Source organism: Chiloscyllium punctatum, chromosome 16 (assembly GCF_047496795.1).
Source record: "Chiloscyllium punctatum isolate Juve2018m chromosome 16, sChiPun1.3, whole genome shotgun sequence".
In the NCBI taxonomy this organism is placed as follows: domain Eukaryota; kingdom Metazoa; phylum Chordata; class Chondrichthyes; order Orectolobiformes; family Hemiscylliidae; genus Chiloscyllium; species Chiloscyllium punctatum.
The window spans coordinates 35,413,876-35,435,978 of NC_092754.1; the positions used below are offsets into that span (position 1 = coordinate 35,413,876).

At 48.4% G+C, this 22,103-nt stretch overlaps 1 protein-coding gene across 1 annotated transcript in view; it reads left to right on the forward strand.

Moving 5' to 3' along the window:
- Nucleotides 1–22,103, forward strand: part of exosc10 (exosome component 10) — a 74,236-nt gene that overhangs the window by 42,681 nt on the left and 9,452 nt on the right. Inside the window, exons 17-22 of the mRNA XM_072586723.1 lie at nt 12,944–13,041; nt 14,361–14,456; nt 16,575–16,649; nt 18,071–18,173; nt 19,020–19,093; nt 21,785–21,953. Of these exons, the coding sequence (XP_072442824.1) occupies nt 12,944–13,041; nt 14,361–14,456; nt 16,575–16,649; nt 18,071–18,173; nt 19,020–19,093; nt 21,785–21,953 (615 nt within the window). The remainder of the gene's footprint in view (nt 1–12,943; nt 13,042–14,360; nt 14,457–16,574; nt 16,650–18,070; nt 18,174–19,019; nt 19,094–21,784; nt 21,954–22,103) is intronic.

The window sequence follows — 22,103 nt, forward strand, 5'->3', positions numbered from 1 at the left end:
CTCTCTCTGTGTGTCGCTCTCTCTCTCTCTCTGTCGCTCTCTCTCTCTCTCTGTGTGTCTCTCTCTCTCTCTCTCTGTGTGTCGCTCTCTCTCTCTCTGTGTGTCGCTCTCTCTCTCTCTCTCTCTCTGTCGCTCGCTCTCTCTGTGTCGCTCGCTCTCTTTCTCTCTCTCTCTCTCTCTCTCTCTCTCTCTCTCTCTCTCTCTCTCTCTCTCTCTCTCTCTCTGTGTGTCGCTCGCTCTCTCTCTGTGTGTCGCTCTCTCTCTCTCTGTGTGTCGCTCTCTCTCTCTCTGTGTGTCGCTCTCTCTCTCTCTGTGTGTCGCTCTCTCTCTCTGTGTGTCGCTCTCTCTCTCTGTGTGTGTCGCTCTCTCTCTGTGTGTGTCGCTCTCTCTCTCTCTGTGTGTCGCTCTCTCTCTCTCTGTGTGTCGCTCTCTCTCTCTCTGTGTGTCGCTCTCTCTCTCTGTGTGTGTCGCTCTCTCTCTCTGTGTGTGTCGCTCTCTCTCTCTGTGTGTGTCGCTCTCTCTCTCTGTGTGTGTCGCTCTCTCTCTCTGTGTGTGTCGCTCTCTCTCTCTGTGTGTGTCGCTCTCTCTCTCTGTGTGTGTCGCTCTCTCTCTCTGTGTGTGTCGCTCTCTCTCTCTCTGTGTGTCGCTCTCTCTCTCTCTGTGTGTCGCTCTCTCTCTCTGTGTGTGTCGCTCTCTCTCTCTGTGTGTGTCGCTCTCTCTCTCTGTGTGTGTCGCTCTCTCTCTCTCTGTGTGTCGCTCTCTCTCTCTGTGTGTGTCGCTCTCTCTCTCTGTGTGTGTCGCTCTCTCTCTGTGTGTGTCGCTCTCTCTCTCTGTGTGTGTCGCTCTCTCTCTCTGTGTGTGTCGCTCTCTCTCTCTCTCTGTGTGTCGCTCTCTCTCTCTGTGTGTGTCGCTCTCTCTCTCTCTGTGTGTCGCTCTCTCTCTCTGTGTGTGTGTCGCTCTCTCTCTCTGTGTGTGTCGCTCTCTCTCTGTGTGTGTCGCTCTCTCTCCTGTGTGTGTCGCTCTCTCTCTCTGTGTGTGTCGCTCTCTCTCTCTGTGTTGTCGCTCTCTCTCTCTGTGTGTGTCGCTCTCTCTCTCTCTGTGTGTCGCTCTCTCTCTCTGTGTGTGTCGCTCTCTTCTCTGTGTGTGTCGCTCTCTCTCTCTGTGTGTGTGTCGCTCTCTCTCTCTGTGTGTGTCGCTCTCTCTCTCTGTGTGTGTCGCTCTCTCTCTCTGTGTGTGTCGCTCTCTCTCTCTGTGTGTGTCGCTCGCTCTCTCTGTGTGTCGCTCGCTCTCTCTGTGTGTCGCTCGCTCTCTCTGTGTGTCGCTCGCTCTCTCTGTGTGTCGCTCGCTCTCTCTGTGTGTCGCTCGCTCTCTCTGTGTGTCGCTCGCTCTCTCTGTGTGTCGCTCGCTCTCTCTGTGTGTCGCTCGCTCTCTCTGTGTGTCGCTCGCTCTCTCTGTGTGTCGCTCGCTCTCTCTGTGTGTCGCTCGCTCTCTCTGTGTGTCGCTCGCTCTCTCTGTGTGTCGCTCGCTCTCTCTGTGTGTCGCTCGCTCTCTCTGTGTGTCGCTCGCTCTCTCTGTGTGTCGCTCGCTCTCTCTGTGTGTCGCTCGCTCTCTCTGTGTGTCGCTCGCTCTCTCTGTGTGTCGCTCGCTCTCTCTGTGTGTCGCTCGCTCTCTCTGTGTGTCGCTCGCTCTCTCTGTGTGTCGCTCGCTCTCTCTGTGTGTCGCTCGCTCTCTCTGTGTGTCGCTCGCTCTCTCTGTGTGTCGCTCGCTCTCTCTGTGTGTCGCTCGCTCTCTCTGTGTGTCGCTCGCTCTCTCTGTGTGTCGCTCGCTCTCTCTGTGTGTCGCTCGCTCTCTCTGTGTGTCGCTCGCTCTCTCTGTGTGTCGCTCGCTCTCTCTGTGTGTCGCTCGCTCTCTCTGTGTGTCGCTCGCTCTCTCTGTGTGTCGCTCGCTCTCTCTGTGTGTCGCTCGCTCTCTCTGTGTGTCGCTCGCTCTCTCTGTGTGTCGCTCGCTCTCTCTGTGTGTCGCTCGCTCTCTCTGTGTGTCGCTCGCTCTCTCTGTGTGTCGCTCGCTCTCTCTGTGTGTCGCTCGCTCTCTCTGTGTGTCGCTCGCTCTCTCTGTGTGTCGCTCGCTCTCTCTGTGTGTCGCTCGCTCTCTCTGTGTGTCGCTCGCTCTCTCTGTGTGTCGCTCGCTCTCTCTGTGTGTCGCTCGCTCGCTCTGTGTGTCGCTCGCTCGCTCTGTGTGTCGCTCGCTCGCTCTGTGTGTCGCTCGCTCGCTCTGTGTGTCGCTCGCTCGCTCTGTGTGTCGCTCGCTCGCTCTGTGTGTCGCTCGCTCGCTCTGTGTGTCGCTCGCTCGCTCTGTGTGTCGCTCGCTCGCTCTGTGTGTCGCTCGCTCGCTCTGTGTGTCGCTCGCTCGCTCTGTGTGTCGCTCGCTCGCTCTGTGTGTCGCTCGCTCGCTCTGTGTGTCGCTCGCTCGCTCTGTGTGTCGCTCGCTCGCTCTGTGTGTCGCTCGCTCGCTCTGTGTGTCGCTCGCTCGCTCTGTGTGTCGCTCGCTCGCTCTGTGTGTCGCTCGCTCGCTCTGTGTGTCGCTCGCTCGCTCTGTGTGTCGCTCGCTCGCTCTGTGTGTCGCTCGCTCGCTCTGTGTGTCGCTCGCTCGCTCTGTGTGTCGCTCGCTCGCTCTGTGTGTCGCTCGCTCGCTCTGTGTGTCGCTCGCTCGCTCTGTGTGTCGCTCGCTCGCTCTGTGTGTCGCTCGCTCGCTCTGTGTGTCGCTCGCTCGCTCTGTGTGTCGCTCGCTCGCTCTGTGTGTCGCTCGCTCGCTCTGTGTGTCGCTCGCTCGCTCTGTGTGTCGCTCGCTCGCTCTGTGTGTCGCTCGCTCGCTCTGTGTGTCGCTCGCTCGCTCTGTGTGTCGCTCGCTCGCTCTGTGTGTCGCTCGCTCGCTCTGTGTGTCGCTCGCTCGCTCTGTGTGTCGCTCGCTCGCTCTGTGTGTCGCTCGCTCGCTCTGTGTGTCGCTCGCTCGCTCTGTGTGTCGCTCGCTCGCTCTGTGTGTCGCTCGCTCGCTCTGTGTGTCGCTCGCTCGCTCTGTGTGTCGCTCGCTCGCTCTGTGTGTCGCTCGCTCGCTCTGTGTGTCGCTCGCTCGCTCTGTGTGTCGCTCGCTTTCTCTCTCTCTGTGTGTCGCTCGCTCGCTCTCTCTCTGTGTGTCGCTCGCTCGCTCTCTCTGTGTGTCGCTCGCTTTCTCTCTCTCTGTGTGTCGCTCGCTCGCTCTCTCTGTGTGTCGCTCGCTCGCTCTCTCTGTGTGTCGCTCGCTCGCTCTGTGTGTCGCTCGCTCTCTTTCTCTCTCTCTCTCTCTCTCTCTCTGTGTCGCTCGCTCTCTCTGTGTGTCGCTCGCTCGCGCTCTCTGTGTGTCGCTCGCTCTCTCTCTCTGTGTGTCGCTCGCTCGCTCTCTCTGTGTGTCGCTCGCTCGCTCTCTCTGTGTGTCGCTCGCTCGCTCTCTCTGTGTGTCGCTCGCTCGCTCTCTCTGTGTGTCGCTCGCTCGCTCTCTCTGTGTGTCGCTCGCTCGCTCTCTCTGTGTGTCGCTCGCTCTCTCTCTCTGTGTGTCGCTCGCTTTCTCTCTCTCTGTGTGTCGCTCGCTCGCTCTCTCTGTGTGTCGCTCGCTCTCTCTGTGTGTCGCTCGCTCTCTCTGTGTGTCGCTCGCTCTCTTTCTCTCTCTCTCTCTCTGTGTCGCTTGCTCTCTTTCTCTCTCTCTCTCTCTCTCTCTCTGTGTCGCTCTCTCTCTCTGTGTCGCTCTCTCTCTCTCTGTGTCGCTCTCTCTCTCTCTGTGTCGCTCTCTCTCTCTCTGTGTCGCTCTCTCTCTCTCTGTGTCGCTCTCTCTCTCTCTGTGTCGCTCTCTCTCTCTCTGTGTCGCTCTCTCTCTCTCTGTGTCGCTCTCTCTCTCTCTCTGTCGCTCTCTCTCTCTCTCTGTCGCTCTCTCTCTCTCTCTGTCGCTCTCTCTCTCTCTGTCGCTCTCTCTCTCTCTGTGTCGCTCGCTCGCTCTCTCTCTGTGTGTCTCTCTCTCGCTCTCTCTCTGTGTGTCTCTCTCTCTCTCTCTCTCTCTGTGTCGCTCGCAATCTCTCTGTGTGTCGCTCGCAATCTCTCTGTGTCGCTCGCAATCTCTGTGTGTCGCTCGCTCTCTCTCTGTGTGTCGCTCGCTCTCTCTCTCTGTGTGTCGCTCGCAATCTCTCTGTGTGTCGCTCGCTCTCTCTCTGTGTGTCGCTCGCTCTCTCTCTCTCTCTGTGTCGCTCGCACTCTCTCTCTGTGTCGCTCGCAATCTCTCTGTGTCGCTCGCAATCTCTGTGTGTCGCTCGCTCTCTCTCTGTGTGTCGCTCGCTCTCTCTCTCTGTGTGTCGCTCGCAATCTCTCTGTGTGTCGCTCGCTCTCTCTCTGTGTGTCGCTCGCTCTCTCTCTCTCTCTGTGTCGCTCGCACTCTCTCTCTGTGTCGCTCGCTCTCTCTCTGTGTGTCGCTCGCTCTCTCTCTGTGTGTCGCTCGCTCTCTCTCTGTGTGTCGCTCGCTCTCTCTCTCTGTGTCGCTCGCTCTCTCTCTCTGTGTCGCTCGCTCTCTCTCTCTGTGTCGCTCGCAATCTCTCTGTGTGTCGCTCGCAATCTCTCTGTGTGTCGCTCGCAATCTCTGTGTGTCGCTCGCAATCTCTGTGTGTCGCTCGCAATCTCTCTGTGTGTCGCTCGCAATCTCTCTGTGTGTCGCTCGCAATCTCTCTGTGTGTCGCTCGCTCTCTCTCTCTGTGTGTCGCTCGCTCTCTCTCTCTGTGTGTCGCTCGCTCTCTCTCTGTGTGTCGCTCGCTCTCTCTCTCTGTGTCGCTCGCTCTCTCTCTGTGTGTCGCTCGCTCGCTCTCTCTGTGTGTCGCTCGCTCGCTCTCTCTGTGTGTCGCTCGCTCGCTCTCTCTGTGTGTCGCTCGCTCGCTCTCTCTGTGTGTCGCTCGCTCGCTCTCTCTGTGTGTCGCTCGCTCGCTCTCTCTGTGTGTCGCTCGCTCGCTCTCTCTGTGTGTCGCTCGCTCGCTCTCTCTGTGTGTCGCTCGCTCGCTCTCTCTGTGTGTCGCTCGCTCGCTCTCTCTGTGTGTCGCTCGCTCGCTCTCTCTGTGTGTCGCTCGCTCGCTCTCTCTGTGTGTCGCTCGCTCGCTCTCTCTGTGTGTCGCTCGCTCGCTCTCTCTGTGTGTCGCTCGCTCGCTCTCTCTGTGTGTCGCTCGCTCGCTCTCTCTGTGTGTCGCTCGCTCTCTCTGTGTGTCGCTCGCTCGCTCTCTCTGTGTGTCGCTCTCTCTCTCTCTGTGTGTCGCTCTCTCTCTCTCTCTGTGTGTCGCTCTCTCTCTCTCTCTGTGTGTCGCTCTCTCTCTCTCTCTGTGTGTCGCTCTCTCTCTCTCTCTGTGTGTCGCTCTCTCTCTCTCTCTCTCTGTGTCGCTCTCTCTCTCTCTCTCTGTGTCTCTCTCTCTCTCTCTCTGTCGCTCGCTCTCTCTCTCTCTGTGTCGCTCGCTCTCTCTGTGTGTCGCTCGCTCGCGCTCTCTCTCTCTGTGTCGCTCGCTCGCTCTCTCTCTGTGTGTCTCTCTCTCTCTCTGTGTGTCTCTCTCTCTCTCTCTCTCTCTGTGTCGCTCGCAATCTCTCTGTGTCGCTCGCAATCTCTCTGTGTGTCGCTCGCTCTCTCTCTGTGTGTCGCTCGCTCTCTCTCTCTGTGTGTCGCTCGCTCTCTCTCTCTGTGTCGCTCGCAATCTCTCTGTGTGTCGCTCGCAATCTCTCTGTGTGTCGCTCGCAATCTCTCTGTGTCGCTCGCAATCTCTCTGTGTGTCGCTCGCAATCTCTCTGTGTGTCGCTCGCTCTCTCTCTCTGTGTGTCGCTCGCTCTCTCTCTGTGTGTCGCTCGCTCTCTCTCTCTGTGTGTCGCTCGCTCTCTCTCTCTGTGTGTCGCTCGCTCTCTCTCTCTGTGTGTCGCTCGCTCTCTCTCTCTGTGTGTCGCTCGCTCTCTCTCTCTGTGTGTCGCTCGCTCTCTCTCTCTGTGTGTCGCTCGCTCTCTCTCTGTGTGTCGCTCGCTCGCTCTCTCTGTGTGTCGCTCGCTCGCTCTCTCTGTGTGTCGCTCGCTCGCTCTCTCTGTGTGTCGCTCGCTCGCTCTCTCTGTGTGTCGCTCGCTCGCTCTCTCTGTGTGTCGCTCGCTCGCTCTCTCTGTGTGTCGCTCGCTCGCTCTCTCTGTGTGTCGCTCGCTCGCTCTCTCTGTGTGTCGCTCGCTCGCTCTCTCTGTGTGTCGCTCGCTCGCTCTCTCTGTGTGTCGCTCGCTCGCTCTCTGTGTGTCGCTCGCTCGCTCTCTGTGTGTCGCTCGCTCGCTCTCTCTGTGTGTCGCTCGCTCGCTCTCTCTGTGTGTCGCTCGCTCGCTCTCTCTGTGTGTCGCTCGCTCGCTCTCTCTGTGTGTCGCTCGCTCGCTCTCTCTGTGTGTCGCTCGCTCGCTCTCTCTGTGTGTCGCTCGCTCGCTCTCTCTGTGTGTCGCTCGCTCGCTCTCTCTGTGTGTCGCTCGCTCGCTCTCTCTGTGTGTCGCTCGCTCGCTCTCTCTGTGTGTCGCTCGCTCGCTCTCTCTGTGTGTCGCTCGCTCGCTCTCTCTGTGTGTCGCTCGCTCGCTCTCTCTGTGTGTCGCTCGCTCGCTCTCTCTGTGTGTCGCTCGCTCGCTCTCTCTGTGTGTCGCTCGCTCGCTCTCTCTGTGTGTCGCTCGCTCGCTCTCTCTGTGTGTCGCTCGCTCGCTCTCTCTGTGTGTCGTCGCTCGCTCTCTCTGTGTGTCGCTCGCTCGCTCTCTCTGTGTGTCGCTCGCTCGCTCTCTCTGTGTGTCGCTCGCTCGCTCTCTCTGTGTCGCTCGCTCGCTCTCTCTGTGTGTCGCTCGCTCGCTCTCTCTGTGTGTCGCTCGCTCGCTCTCTCTGTGTGTCGCTCGCTCGCTCTCTCTGTGTGTCGCTCGCTCGCTCTCTCTGTGTGTCGCTCGCTCGCTCTCTCTGTGTGTCGCTCGCTCGCTCTCTCTGTGTGTCGCTCGCTCGCTCTCTCTGTGTGTCGCTCGCTCTCTCTGTGTGTCGCTCGCTCGCTCTCTCTGTGTGTCGCTCGCTCGCTCTCTGTGTGTCGCTCGCTCGCTCTCTGTGTGTCGCTCGCTCGCTCTCTCTGTGTCGCTCGCTCGCTCTCTCTGTGTGTCGCTCGCTCGCTCTCTCTGTGTGTCGCTCGCTCGCTCTCTCTGTGTGTCGCTCGCTCGCTCTCTCTGTGTGTCGCTCGCTCGCTCTCTCTGTGTGTCGCTCGCTCTCTCTCTGTGTGTCGCTCGCGCTCTCTCTCTGTGTGTCGCTCGCGCTCTCTCTCTGTGTGTCGCTCGCGCTCTCTCTCTGTGTGTCGCTCGCTCTCTCTTTCTCTGTGTGTCGCTCGCTCTCTCTCTCTGTGTGTCGCTCGCTCTCTCTCTCTGTGTGTCGCTCGCGCTCTCTCTCTGTGTGTCGCTCGCGCTCTCTCTCTGTGTGTCGCTCGCTCTCTCTCTCTGTGTGTCGCTCGCTCTCTCTCTCTGTGTGTCGCTCGCTCTCTCTCTCTGTGTGTCGCTCGCTCTCTCTGTGTGTCGCTCGCTCTCTCTCTCTGTGTGTCGCTCGCTCTCTCTCTCTGTGTGTCGCTCGCTCTCTCTCTCTGTGTGTCGCTCGCTCGCTCTCTCTGTGTGTCGCTCGCTCTCTCTCTCTGTGTGTCGCTCGCTCTCTCTCTCTGTGTGTCGCTCGCGCTCTCTCTCTGTGTGTCGCTCGCGCTCTCTCTCTGTGTCGCTCGCGCTCTCTCTCTCTGTGTCGCTCGCGCTCTCTCTCTGTGTGTCGCTCGCGCTCTCTCTCTGTGTGTCGCTCGCGCTCTCTCTCTGTGTGTCGCTCGCGCTCTCTCTCTGTGTGTCGCTCGCGCTCTCTCTCTGTGTGTCGCTCGCGCTCTCTCTCTGTGTGTCGCTCGCGCTCTCTCTCTGTGTGTCGCTCGCGCTCTCTCTCTGTGTGTCGCTCGCGCTCTCTGTGTGTCGCTCGCGCTCTCTCTCTGTGTGTCGCTCGCGCTCTCTCTCTGTGTGTCGCTCGCGCTCTCTCTCTGTGTGTCGCTCGCGCTCTCTCTCTGTGTGTCGCTCGCGCTCTCTCTCTGTGTGTCGCTCGCGCTCTCTCTCTGTGTCGCTCGCGCTCTCTCTCTGTGTGTCGCTCGCGCTCTCTCTCTGTGTGTCGCTCGCGCTCTCTCTCTGTGTGTCGCTCGCGCTCTCTCTCTGTGTGTCGCTCGCGCTCTCTCTCTGTGTGTCGCTCGCGCTCTCTCTCTGTGTGTCGCTCGCGCTCTCTCTCTGTGTGTCGCTCGCGCTCTCTCTCTGTGTGTCGCTCGCGCTCTCTCTCTCTGTGTCGCTCGCGCTCTCTCTCTGTGTGTCGCTCGCGCTCTCTCTCTGTGTGTCGCTCGCGCTCTCTCTCTGTGTGTCGCTCGCGCTCTCTCTCTGTGTGTCGCTCGCGCTCTCTCTCTGTGTGTCGCTCGCGCTCTCTCTCTCTGTGTCGCTCGCGCTCTCTCTCTCTGTGTCGCTCGCGCTCTCTCTCTCTGTGTCGCTCGCGCTCTCTCTCTCTGTGTCGCTCGCGCTCTCTCTCTCTGTGTCGCTCGCGCTCTCTCTCTCTGTGTCGCTCGCGCTCTCTCTCTCTGTGTCGCTCGCGCTCTCTCTCTCTGTGTCGCTCGCGCTCTCTCTCTCTGTGTCGCTCTCTCTGTGTCGCTCTCTCTGTGTCGCTCTCTCTCGCTCTCTCTCTCTCTCTCTGTGTCGCTCTCTCTCGCTCTCTCTCTCTCTCTCTGTGTCGCTCTCTCTCGCTCTCTCTCTCTCTCTATGTGTCGCTCTCTCTCTCTTTCTCAGCAAGTCTATCACTACATTTTGGAAGGTTATATCTTTTCTGTATTGCAAGGTTTTCAAAGTTGGGGTGGCTCAGTGGTTAGCAGCACTACCTTACAATGCCAGGGACCCAGGTTCGATTCCAGCCTCAAGTGTCTGCGTGAAGTTAGCACATTCTCCCCATGCCTGTGTGGGTTTTCATCCTCAGTCCACCAGGTTAGGGGGATTAGCCATGCTAAATTGCCCATAGTGTCCAGGGGCGTACAGGCTAGCTGGATTAGCCATGGGAAATGCAGAGTTACAGAGATACAGTTATTGGGTTGGGGAGAAGTGCGGTGGAGGTGGTGGTTCTCTTGAGGGATGGTATGGACACTGGGCCGAATGGCCTGCTTTAATACCGTAGGGATTCTATGAACTGTAAAGTTATGTGAACTTGAATTATTCTTATGATTCATCATAAATTCCTCTACTGTTTCCAAATTAGAGTTAATCTCATTTAAAGTTTCTCCAGCAAGATACTAGGAAAGAGATTTTAAATTGATGCCTTCTACATAAACATTATTTTATTCCATGTTGTCACTTCAAGCTACCTAAATTGCACACCTATGGAACCCTATTAGAACTAAAAATTACAGAATTCAGCAAATAAGCACTTAACGTTTCGTTAAATATTAAGGTAGATCAAATTTTTAAAATAAGATAAAGTAATTGAATACCCGTCCACCCTCTTAATTGCAAATGAGCTAACAGATTTGGTATTATGGAAATTGCTGCAGTGTTTCAGGAGCAGGCTAAGATGGGAAATGCACCCAGGGTTTTGCAGCTTTCATATTTATTGGTTTTGCCTCCTTTCTACAGTGCTGCAATGATTGGGTATCTGAACTGTTCATGAACATGTTTCAGTAAGAACAGAGAAGATGGTAAAAGAGGGGGAGGTGTGGCATTGTTGGTCAAGGACAGTATTACAGTTGCAGAAAGGATGTTTGGGGACTCGTCAACTGAGGTAGTATGGGCTGAAGTTAGAAACAGGAAAGGAGAGGTCACCCTGTTGGGAGTTTTCTATAGGCTTCCGAATAGTTCCAGAGGTGTAGAGGAAGGGATAGCAAAGGTGATTCTCGATAGGAGTTAGAGAGACAGGGTAGTTGTCATGGGAGACTTCAACTTTCCAAATATTGACTGGGAACACTATAGTATGAGTAGTATAGATGGGTCAGTTTTGGTCCAGTGTGTGCAGGAGAACTTCCTGACTCAGTATGTAGACAGGCCAACAAGGGGCGAAGCCACATTACATTTGGTACTGGGTAATGAGGTCAGCCAGGTGTTAGACTTGGAAGTAGGTGAGCACTTTGGTGATAGCGATCACCATTCTGTTATGTTTACTTTAGTGATAGAAAGGGATAGGTGTATACCACTGGGCAAGAGTTACAGCTGGGGGAAAGGCAATTACGATGCGATTAGGCAAGATTTAGGAAGCATAGGATGGGGAAGGAAACTGCAGGGGATAGGCACATTAGAAATGTGGAACTTATTCAAGGACTTGTCTGTCCTAGATAAGTATGTACCTGTCAGGCAGGGAGGAAGCTGTAGAGCGCGGGAGCCATGGTTTACGAAGAAAGTGGAATTTCTGGTCAAGAGGAAGAAGAAAGCTTATGTTAGGATGAGATGTGAAGGCTCAGTTAGGGCACTTGAGGGTTACAAGGTAGCCAGGAAAGATCTAAAGATAGACCTCAGAAGAGCCAGGAGATGACGTGAAGTTGTTGGCGGATAGGATCAGGGTAAACCATAAGGCTTTCTATAGGTATTTAAGGAATAAAAGAATGACGAGTAAGATTAGGGCCAATCAAGGAAAGAAATTGGAAGTTGTGTGTGGAGTTAAAGGAGATAGGGGAAGCACTAAATGAATATTTTTCGACAGTATTCACTCTAGAAAACAACAATGTTGTCGAGGAGGTTACTGAGATACAGGCTACTGGACTAGGTGTGATTGAAGTTCACAAGGAAGAGGTATTAGAAATCCTGCAGAGTGTGAAAATAGATAAGTGCCCTGGGCCGGATGGGATTTATCCTAGGATCCTCTGGGAAGCCAGGGAGGACATTGCCGAGCCTTTGGCATTGATCTATAAATGATCATTGTCTACGGGAATAGTGCCAGAACACTGGAGGATAGCAAATGTGGTTCCCCTGTTCAAGAAGGGGAGTAGAGACAATCCTGGTAATTATAGACCAGTGAGCCTTAGTTCAGTTGTTGGTAAAGTGTTGGAAAAGGTTATAAGAGATAGGATTTATAATCGTCTAGAAAAGAATAATTTGATTAGGGGATGGTCAGCACGGTTTTGTGAAGGGTAGGTCGTGCCTCACAAACCTTATTGAGTTCTTTGAGAAGGTGACCAAACAGGTAGATGAGAGTAAACCGGTTGATGTGGTATATATGGATTTCAGCAAGGCGTTCGACAGTAGGCTATTGTACAAAATGCGGAAGAATGGGATTATGGGAGATATAGCAGTTTGGGTCAGTAATTGGCTTGCTGAAAGAAGACAGAGGGTGGTGGTTGATGGGAAATGTTCATCCTCGAGTCCAGTTACCAGTGCTGTACTGCAAGGGTCGGTGTTGGGTCCACTACTGTTCATCATTTTTATAAACGACCTGGATGAGGGCGTAGAAGGGTGGGTTAGTAAATTTGCAGACGACACTAAGGTCGGTGGAGTTGTGGATAGTGATGAAGGACGTTGTAGGTTGCAGAGAGACATAGATAAGCTGCAGAGCTGGGCTGAGAGGTGGCAAATGGAGTTTTATGCGGACAAGTGTGAGGTGATTCACTTTGGTCAGAGTAACCGGAATGCAAAGTACTGGGCTAATGGTAAGATTCTTGGTAGTGTAGATGAGCAGAGAGATCTCTGTGTCCAGGTACACAGATCCTTGAAAGTTGCCACCCAAGTTGACAGGGTTGTTAAGAAGGCGTACAGTATTAATAGAGGAATCGATTTCCAGAACCATAAGGTTATGCTACAGCTGTACAAAACTCTGGTGCGGCCGCACTTGGAGTATTGTGTACACTTCTGATCACCGCATTATAAGAAGGATATGGAAGCTTTGGAAAGGATGCAGAGGAGATTTACTAGGATGTGGCCTGGTATGGAAGGATGGTCTTATGAGTAAAGGCTGAGGGACTTGAGGCTATTTTAGATTAGATTACAGTGTGGAAACAGGCCCTTCGGCCCAACAAGTCCACACCGACCCACCGAAGCACAACCCACCCATACCCCTACATTTACCCCTTACCTAACACTACGGGCAATTTAGCGTGGCCAATTCACCTGGCCCGCACATCTTTGGACTGTGGGAGGAAACCAGAGCACCCAGAGGTAACCCACGCAGACACTGGGAGAGCGTGCAAACTCCACACAGTCAGTCGCCTGAGGTGGGAATTGAACCCGGGTCTTAGGCGCTGTGAGGCAGCAGTGCTAACCACCGTGCCGCCCTTCGTTGAGAGGTGACTTAATAGAGACATATAAGATAATCAAGGGTTAGATAGGGTGAACAGGGGGAGCCTTTTTCCAAGAATGGTGATGGCGAGCACAAGGGGGCTAGCTTTAAATTGAGGGGTGGTAGATATAGAACATATGTTCGAGGTAGTTTCTTTGCTCAGAGAGTAGTAAGGGTATGGAATGCTTTGTGTGCAACGGTAGTAGTAGATTAAGTACATTTAAGTCATCATTGGACAAGCATATGGATGTACATTTAATAGTGTAGATTAGATGGGCGTCAGGTTGGTATGACAGCTCGGCGCAACATCAAGGGCCGAAGGGCCTGTACTGCGTTGTAATGTTCAATGTTCTATGAACATCAATTACTGACATTCTGAACTCAATGCAAATGTTTGGCTGTGGCTTGTGTTTTCCCAAGCTCTGAGCTTAGACATTCAGCAGCAGTAAACCTGCACATACTCCACCTATCCTTTGACGCTATTTTTTTTTTCAAATTAACCCTTTTTTCCTCAAAATGCAAAACAAGAATCTAAGGTTAAAAAAAAAGATAGGATTTCGCCAAGGCAAGTCCAACATAGGTTCAACAAGTAAACTTTGTGCCCTATTCTTTTTACTTTCAGTGCCACTGATACAAACCAGTAAACTGTTCCCTGATTTGGAGGATGACGATACGAGCTTAACACTCACTTCTGCCAAAGCAATTATTACCATATTTGACGTAAGTGTAACTGCTGTGCTAAATTCTATTATAGTGCTGGAACCCTGCACTACCCAATTTTAGCCCTTGCCCAAAATGCACAAACCAGACTGCCCCAGTCGACCCATCGTCTTTGCCAGCTTCTGTACCAACAAACTTATCTCCTCATATTATGACCATTCTGTCCCCCTTGATCCAGGAACTCCCCACATACATTCAAGATACCACCCATGCCCTCCTGCTCCTCCATGACTTTCATTTTCCCCAGCCCCCAACACCTTATCTTCACGGTGGACATCCAGTCCCTGTACACATCTATCCACCATGGTGAAGGCCTCCAAAGCCTTCGTTTATTCCACCTCTGCCAACCTAACCACTAGCCATGGGCCCCAGCTATGCCTGCCTCTTCATCGGATATGTGGAACACCACACTTTTTGACTCTAGATTCTGTCTAATACTGGTATGTCCTGAACTGAAGTAAAATGTATTTGTGTACTTTTTGAAGGTTCCAGTTGCTGATTTTAAATTAGTTTGTATGTGGGGTTTAATGGAACTCCGCAAAGCTACTGAGTAAGGGATGAGTTTTTTCCCAGGTCCTGAGGAGTCAATTCTACACTAGCTACATTAACCATAATACCATACTTTATCTCAAAATAGAGAGACAATCCACAACTGTGAACAGCTGCAGAGGTGGTAGACTCAAAGAAAAAAAGATCATTCTTGACAGTCCAAAGAATTTTTTCACATTTTTATCCAAATTCCAGTCGCGCACTTTTGGGAAGGTGATGCCTAATGCAGTTATGGTTTTATGGGTACCAGAAGTCCTTCTGTACCTCACCAAAATGGCCAGTCATCTGAATCCAATCATGTCATTAGTCTGTCTCTTTCTCGGGCTCGTGCCCTCTGTCTTGCTCCCTCTCTTGCACACCCTCTTTCTCGTGTCTCTCTCTCTCCCCCACTCGCCCATTCCGCCGCATTCCATCCCAGTTAATGAGCAAGGAATTGCTGATAGTTGAATAAATTAGTAAATATGTTTGTTTCGCCTGTGTTCGAGATGCATGAACTAAACCAGGGTTAATTTCTAATTATAGTTAGTCAGTGAGGTTAACAACACAGAATCGGATGATGACAGTCAGTGCAGTCACGTCACATCTCATTACCATATGATCCCAGGTTTGCTTTATTCTGATAATCAGAACAACATTGATCACAATAGCATTGTTAGCTATTTAGATATGGGAGAAGTCTCAATTGAACATTAAATTTTTTAAGTTGTTTGTCCAAAATCTTTTCCATGTTTTTCATTAGTGTGGGTGAACTGACTTTTCTGCCCCCTCAGGATTCTCTTGCAAATGAGAAGAACCATGAAACATTGACAACAGCACAACAGAAAGCGCAAACTATTTTAGAATCATTTGAAAATCCTTTCAGAATGGTAAGCTTAGACTCCTAGAATTTTTATGTTCAAAAAGTTTATATGTACTTCATAAGCTGTGTGAAGAAATACTGAATGGGAGCAGTTCATTAAAACTCATTTTTCATCAGGTTTTATTTAGCACATTTTGCGAAGTAGGGCACTCGTCTTTAGGTGTGAAAGTTGGTGTTCAAGTCCAGCAAGGATGTTAATATCTAATCTTGTCTGACACTCCCAAAAACAAAGTGCCACATTGTTGAAGGTGCGATCCTCTGGATGAAATGTTAAATGAGATTTCTACACAATATTGAGGAGTGATTTAGTCCAGGTGTTTAAAATGTTAAAATGAATCCGTAAGTAGATGCAGAAAACCTACTTTTGCTAATGAGGTAATCCAGGTCATCTGATTTGAAAATTAGTGTCAGCCCTCACATAGGCAGAAAAATCAAGAGTTCTTAGCTTTGAGAAAAGATATGATTATTTATTCTATTTATTGGATTTTGCTAGCTTACATATCATGCTGTGAGAATCCTGTAGGCACATCTAGATTATGCAGTAAGGTGAACAATGATTTTATTTTTCATTGATAGATCTCGTATAATCTATCCTGCTATATTTTTAATATGGCAGGATAGATTACACAAGATCTATAAATGAAAAAAAAAGAAAACTGTTCCCATAGGCAGATGGATCTCACTCAGGAGACTTTGATATTGGTTTATAAACTCCAGTTCTGTTTCTAAATTACTAAGCACCTTTTTGAATGGATTAGTTCAGGATTTGCAAACTGCATCAATTCCCTGATCACTAGCCCTGTGCCCTTCAAAGACCATTGGAGTAGAGACTTGAAAAGGACAATTATTGTTGCTCTTGCTCTGTAAATTTTACATTCTCAGCACCAAGAACTGGTAGTGTGAGCTTAAGATATTTACAGATTCATAGCAACCATGAGTTATAAACTCTATTCATTTTATTGGTTTTATTAATTTGTGGGAAGTGAGCGTCACTGACTGACCCCTTTCCTGATTAAGGTTTTATGCCCGAACTGTCAACTGTCCTGCTCCTCAGTTGCTGCCTGACCTGCTGTGCTTTTCCAGGACCATACTTTTTGACTCTGCATTTGTTGCCCTTAAGGAGGTGGTGGTGAGCTGCTTTCTTGAACCGCTGCAATCCACCTGCTGTGGTTGACCCACAATGCCATTAAGGAGGGAATTCCAGGATTTTGACCCAGTGACAATGAAGGGAGAGTGATGTATTTCCAAGTCAGGATGGTTTGTGGCTTGGAGGAGAACATGAATGTGGTGGTGTTCTCAAACATCTACTGCCCTTGTTCTTCGAGATGGAAGTGATAGTGTGTTTGGAAGGTGTTGTAGAGGATCTTTGAATTTGTGAAGTGCATCGTGTAGATGGTGTACACTGTTACTGACTGTGTGGTGGAGGGAGTGGTTGCTTGTGGATGTTGTGCCAGTCAAGCGGGCTGTTTTGTCCTGGATGGTGTCAAGCCTTTTGATTGTTGTTGAGGGACCACTCATCCAAGCAAGTGGGGATATTCCACCGTACTCCTGACTTGTGCCTTGTAGATGGTATTCAGGCTTTGGGGAGTCGAGGGTGCATCCCTCACTTAAAATCGCAACAGATTACCAGATCTGAACAAAAAGACTTGGGGGTTAGGGTGCATAGTTCCTTAAAAATGGAACCGCACGTAGACAAGGTGGTAAAGGTGACTTTGGCATGTTTGCCTTCATTGGTCACATTCACCTGGAAGAAATATTCGGAGCCTTGAATAATGAAAAGTGAGGAGTAGAATGGGCAGCAGCTATTAAATCTGTTGTGCTTGCATTGAAACTGTTGCCATTGGCAGAAGAATCCAGAACCAGAGAAAACTGATTTAAGGTGATTAGCAAAAGAAGCAAGAGTGCCATCAAAACATGTTTTTAGGATCTGAAATGCACTGCCTGCAAAAGTGGTGGAGTACTTTGAAGTAAAATTGAATGATTACAGTATCTGAAGAGAGAATATTTGCAGGGTCACAGAAATTGAGATTGTAAAGAGGTGATTTGTTCTTGTAGAGTGTCAGCACAGGCATGATGGTCAGGATGGTGTCTTTCTATGTTAAGATTTCTTTCTTTTCCTTTGCAGTATCTGCCTTCCAAGGACAGTAATATGTACATCTCACAAGCAGCAAAGTTTGACCCTTCCACCAAGATCTACGAAGTACGTACCACTGGCAACTAAAAGGCTCGTTAATGTTGAAATGATTGAACTTGCAATAACTTGCTGCCAAGCTCATATGTACAGAGACATATTCAAAACACAGTTTGTGGAGATCTGTTTGATGATCACATACACCAGTTAGGTAACATTTAGAGACTTTGATCTGGATTAAATTAAAAACGTTGCAACACTTTCAGAAGTTGTGGGGAATAAGTTACTTTTCTGACCCAGACCTTTGTTTTGGGAGCTGCACACCAGAAAACTGTGGTTGCACTGCAGGCTGAAAGTGTTAGCAGCTGGACATGGGCATTTAGATCTGCACATCAAATATATCATCCTGTTTATTACTGGGAAATGGTTCCTGTTTCACAGCAATACTAGTAGATGTTATGTAAGTGTATTCCAAATGGAAGTTGAGGAAAGTGAATGTCAATATTTAGAGGGGACTCAACTGGGAATATGTCATCGTTAATGGAGGACACCAGCATATGCTTGTATTTATAGGAGGTCCTCTTGGAATGTCCCTGGGAGTGTTTCAGTATTTACAAGAAGTTCCCAGGGGTTGCTTCATTATCTATATGTGATCCCCAGGGAATGTTTCACTATTTACAAGATATACCCAGGGCATATACGAGTATTTATGTGTGTACCTTCTTATGTTGCCTAAGAGGGTATCTATATTTGCCGGAGGTCCCCTGGGATTATGCATTTTCTGCAGGTTTTCCCTTGGAAGTGTTCTGTCTTTTACAGATCTCTTTAGAGCATGCCAGTATTTACAGGAGATCCCAAGAGTACGATGCTTTTTGCAGCAAATCTCCTGAAGCTGTCAGTGTATATAAGGAATCCTTGGTGACCTTCTCAGTATTTATAGGGGAGCCACAACACAAACTTTCAGGATCCATGGAATTAAGTGTTATTTAATAAAGAATAAAACACAGACTGAAGCTATTTTGAGGGCAGAACACAAATGTTAATATTCCTGACTGCGAATAATACTCCTCTTTTAAGGGTAATCATTTTCACTGGGTCATACAGTGCAAATAAGGGTCATATAGTGGCCAACAGTGTAAATGCCCCTAAAAGTGAAACTGATTGAGGAACTTGAGTCTTTCCCACAAGATTCTGCTAGTTATGTCTAACAAATTTGGATTTGAAGGAATGAGGGAAGATTGCTTTATTTTATAGCTTATGACAATTTCTTGAATTCGTTTGTGGTTACTATATCATTGCCAAAACTCCTCAGTTGTACTATAACTTCAGCCCAGTCACAATAATCGACAGTTTATACAGAATTACCAAAATTGTTTGTCATTGTTTATTTTAAAATAGCAGGCATTGATGCTTCATACTTACAGTTTGGTGAAAAAAAAGCTAATGTATGCATCATACAATCTATACTTTATATTTTTGTGTAATTTCAGGTCAGCAACAGGTGGAAGTTACTGAGCCAGGAGCACCTACAGAAAGAGGCCACCAAAAAGCAAGAACAAACCAAGGAAGCAAAAAGCACACCAAAGCCTGAAGGTTGTCAGAAACAATTTAATCAATTACACACAAATCAGTATCTATCAAAATTCTATGACTGTAGTTTTCTTTTTTTTGATGTTCATCTGGCAGTTGATCACAAAACTGGATCAACAGAATAGCAGGGAGTACTGAACTGAGGAGTTAGTAAATCAGTTTTTGTCCACAATTCACCACATAGGTTGATTTATTGACACACAAAGCGACAAGCCATCTATTGGTTCCATTGATAAAATGCAAGAACAGGACTAAATATTAAGTTCTTCGAGCCTGTTCTGATTTTCCAAATAGGTTATTGGCTGATCTGTGTCCTAATTCCATTTGGTTCCATAATTCTTCAACGGAGATAGTTCACATATTCTTGCAATCTAGCTATTTTACTTGGTAGCAGTGTTCCTTATTCTAACTACCATGTGGAAATTTCTTTTGCCACTTAGTTTATTTTTTCAGGCTTTGTCCCCTTATTCTGGATTCCTGGAGGAAAAGACCATTCTTTACGTGTGCTCTCAATTCTCTTTATTTCACAACTAATCAGATTAATTCTGAACATGCTTATCATAGGAAATATACTCACACCAACCCAATCTGTTTTTGCAGCACAGTCCCTATTATCCCTAATATTATTGTTGCTGTGTTTCTCATTGCCTGGTAAAACCATCCTAAGGTGAGTGGCCAAAAAAAATCAACGCACACTTTTCCGACGAAAGGTTGTATGTTCTGTATAATTGCAGTTGCACTACCTTGTTTCATAGTAATTTACACAACAAATCTCCTGAAAAGGAGCTGAGAATGAGAGAAATTCATTGTTATTGATGTTTATCTGAGAACTATGTCATTGCCTTTTAGTTGTGCGACAACAGATAAAACAGGATTATATTGCTGAAGTACAAGAGATTCCTTCAGTCAGACAGCAGGCTGCTGTAAGTCCATTTGTTTCTTTACTTAAGTCTACTTTGTTAGTTTGGGTTTAATTTGAAGATGAACCAAATCTGATGCTTTAATTTGGATATTTTTGTGATTTCAACACAAATGAGTATTCCACCTGTTACTATCTTTACTTCACTATTCAGTTCCTGATCCCATGGGAAAATAAAACCCTAGCCCAGGTAGGCCTATAATGGTGGAGAAATCAGGTCAGTTAGGCCACCCTGGACTTTAGTTATGGAACAATTAAGTAATGGTAGATTTTTGACTGAGAAAGGGAAAAATTAACTTTGAGAGAATAAATGTCTCAAGCAGAATCTTTGGAACATGGAAAAATCTATTGAAGAAAATATTGTAAGGTTGAGGAATTTTTTTTTAATTGAGAAGCTTGGAGCTAGTGCCCATAATATAACAAGAGTTTGGCAGAAAAGTTATGAAGGGAGATAGACTTCGGTTTGAAAGGACATCGATTGTGTGAAGAGGTCAAATGTGAAAGTGTGCCATTTTCAAGTTTCAGCAGAGAATTACTTGAAGTAGGATGTGCTAACATGATAAGTGATTGTATGGGTTGTATTGCTGAGCAGAATATGTGGCTGAAGATAAATATGATTGGTGCTGTAAATGTATTTAGAAACCTTTAAATGATGCAGCACATAATGAGATGGCAACTCCACAGTTTGTCTGTTGTTTGAAAAAAAAGTGAACTTCCCAGTCCATTTCACATAGTTAGTGCCCACCCTATAACACTGCATCTACTCATTTTAGTGGGCGGCACAGTGGCTCAGTGTTTAGCACTGCTACCCCACAGCACCAGGGACCCGGGTTTGATTCCTGCCTCAAGTGACTGTCTGTGCAGAGTTTGGACATTCTCCCTGTGTCTGTGTGGGTTTCCTCCCACAATCCACAGATGTGCAGGCCAGGTGAATTGGCCATGCTAAATTGCCCATCGTGTTAGGTGCATTAGTCAGGGGTAAATATACGGTGGAGGCATGGGTCTGGGTGGGTTGCTCTTCGAAGGGTCAGTGTGGACTTGTTGACCGAAGGGCCTGTTTCCATACTGTAGGGAATCTAATCTAATCTTAATGTCAGAACCAATAATAACTTTGCTGAGTATTGTTCATGTATTATCTATTTTCATGTTAGATTTGGTGCCTTTGTTAGTACTGAAAATATAGCTGCACACAACTGTTTCTCTTTATTTGAGATCAAAATGAGGCAATCTTAGTTTAAATTAGGCTTTGATAAAGGTGCACAGATTCTATCAGCAAGGCCTAAAGAACAGATTTTCCCAAAATTGATTTTTTGTATTGATGTTTGCAGTGTTTTCATATGAAGTACTTAAGCACTGTCTCTTAGTAATAGCTCTATTGATCCCATCAATAGCACAAAAGGGACAATTTAAAACTAATCAGTACCAGAGTTATATTTGTGAAATTGTTGTGTAAAAGTGCTGCTCCAACCATGTGTGAAGTGAGTAGTTGGATGGTTAGTAGGGATGGGGGAAGGGAGGAGGTGTGTTGCAGTGTATTTTTTTACATTATGTTGGGGTCCCTACAAGGAATTTAATCCTGCAAAATAGGGCATTTTGTTTCAGTCACTCAATATTCCTGAGATTTGGGTTTAGCAATCATAAGTAGAGATTTATCCTTGTTTAGCCCTAACATTGTGCTTCAATTGTAACAGAGGAACTTAACTTATTGCGACAATCTGTCATTTCTACTTTCCCTAAGTCGAGTTGCCTCTTCTACTTGCTTTTGTGCTCTGGACCCAAGTAGGACCCCAACTCTCTCTCTCTTCTACCACATTCTTCAATCTCAGCTTCTTTTCTGCACTCAAGGCTCAGAAGTTAAAGCTCATTTCCAAACTAACCCCCTTGAATCTAATGCTGAAAAAGGTACAACCGACAACAAATAAGTTTTTTTTTACAAGAAGTTATTTTAATAACATAAAACTGTAAATTCTGAAACAAAACAGCACAGCACACTAATTGCATTGATCAGCTCAGGCCACATCTGCTAAGAAAATACAACTACCTAAAAGATATGGTTCCAGATGCTTCCTCAAAATTTAGCTCTCGACAGATGCTGCCTGACTTTTCTATTGTGTTTCTGTTTTTGTTCGTTTGTCACGTTTTCACTTATATTACAATATTCAGTAGGAGCTTCTACCCAGGTTAGACAGCTAAGTTGTCATTACTTCATACTGGTATGGATTCTCATTGTTACGTGTAGCATTGCTTGTTCTCTTATTAACTACTGTAATCATACCAGTTTGGGTAGGTCATTCACACTATAGCTTTCAGTCTCTCCTTATGGTGCTGTGTTTTTATCCACTTCCTCTGTTTCTGACCTGCTTTGTTTCTCTTCAGCTTAGAGGCCACAGTATCAATGGTGCTTTGGTGTCATCTTCCCTTTGTTCCCTTTCCATCAGCAAAGCCAAGTCTACTCAAATCTCAGACTCAATATTTAAAATACAAATATTAAAGCTTCGAGAAAATATGTGTCTTACTTTTGAATATCGTATTGATTTGTGGTTCAAATCTTCAAAAAAACTGTGTCTCATAGATTGCTTTAGGTATTACATGACCAGGTCACTTTTGGGAAGAAGTCAAGTGGCTGGGAGTGGGTTTTTGTCCAGTGTATATCCAAACTCAAGTATGTCTTCTTCCCCCCCCCCCCCACTCTCAGATGGCAGCGGAACAGCAATCGGTGAAGAGGGAGCGAACAAAGAGTGGAGCAGGAACTGAGGCAGTACCTCCAGAAAAGAAGAAGTCAAAATCGGGAACAGAGGAGCCAAAAAATCCCAAAAACATCAAACCGTTCGATTACAGCAAGACTGATTTCAAAGTTTTTGCAGGTCAGCCTGGCTTACCCTTCACTTTTAATACTCACGCTTATTCTGGGACCAGATTGTCCTTCACCTGGTAATTGCATGTTATCTCCTCCTCCCTCCCCTCGAGTGGGTCAGAAGGTGAAGTAGTCTGTTTCCATTGACCACAAGAAGGGA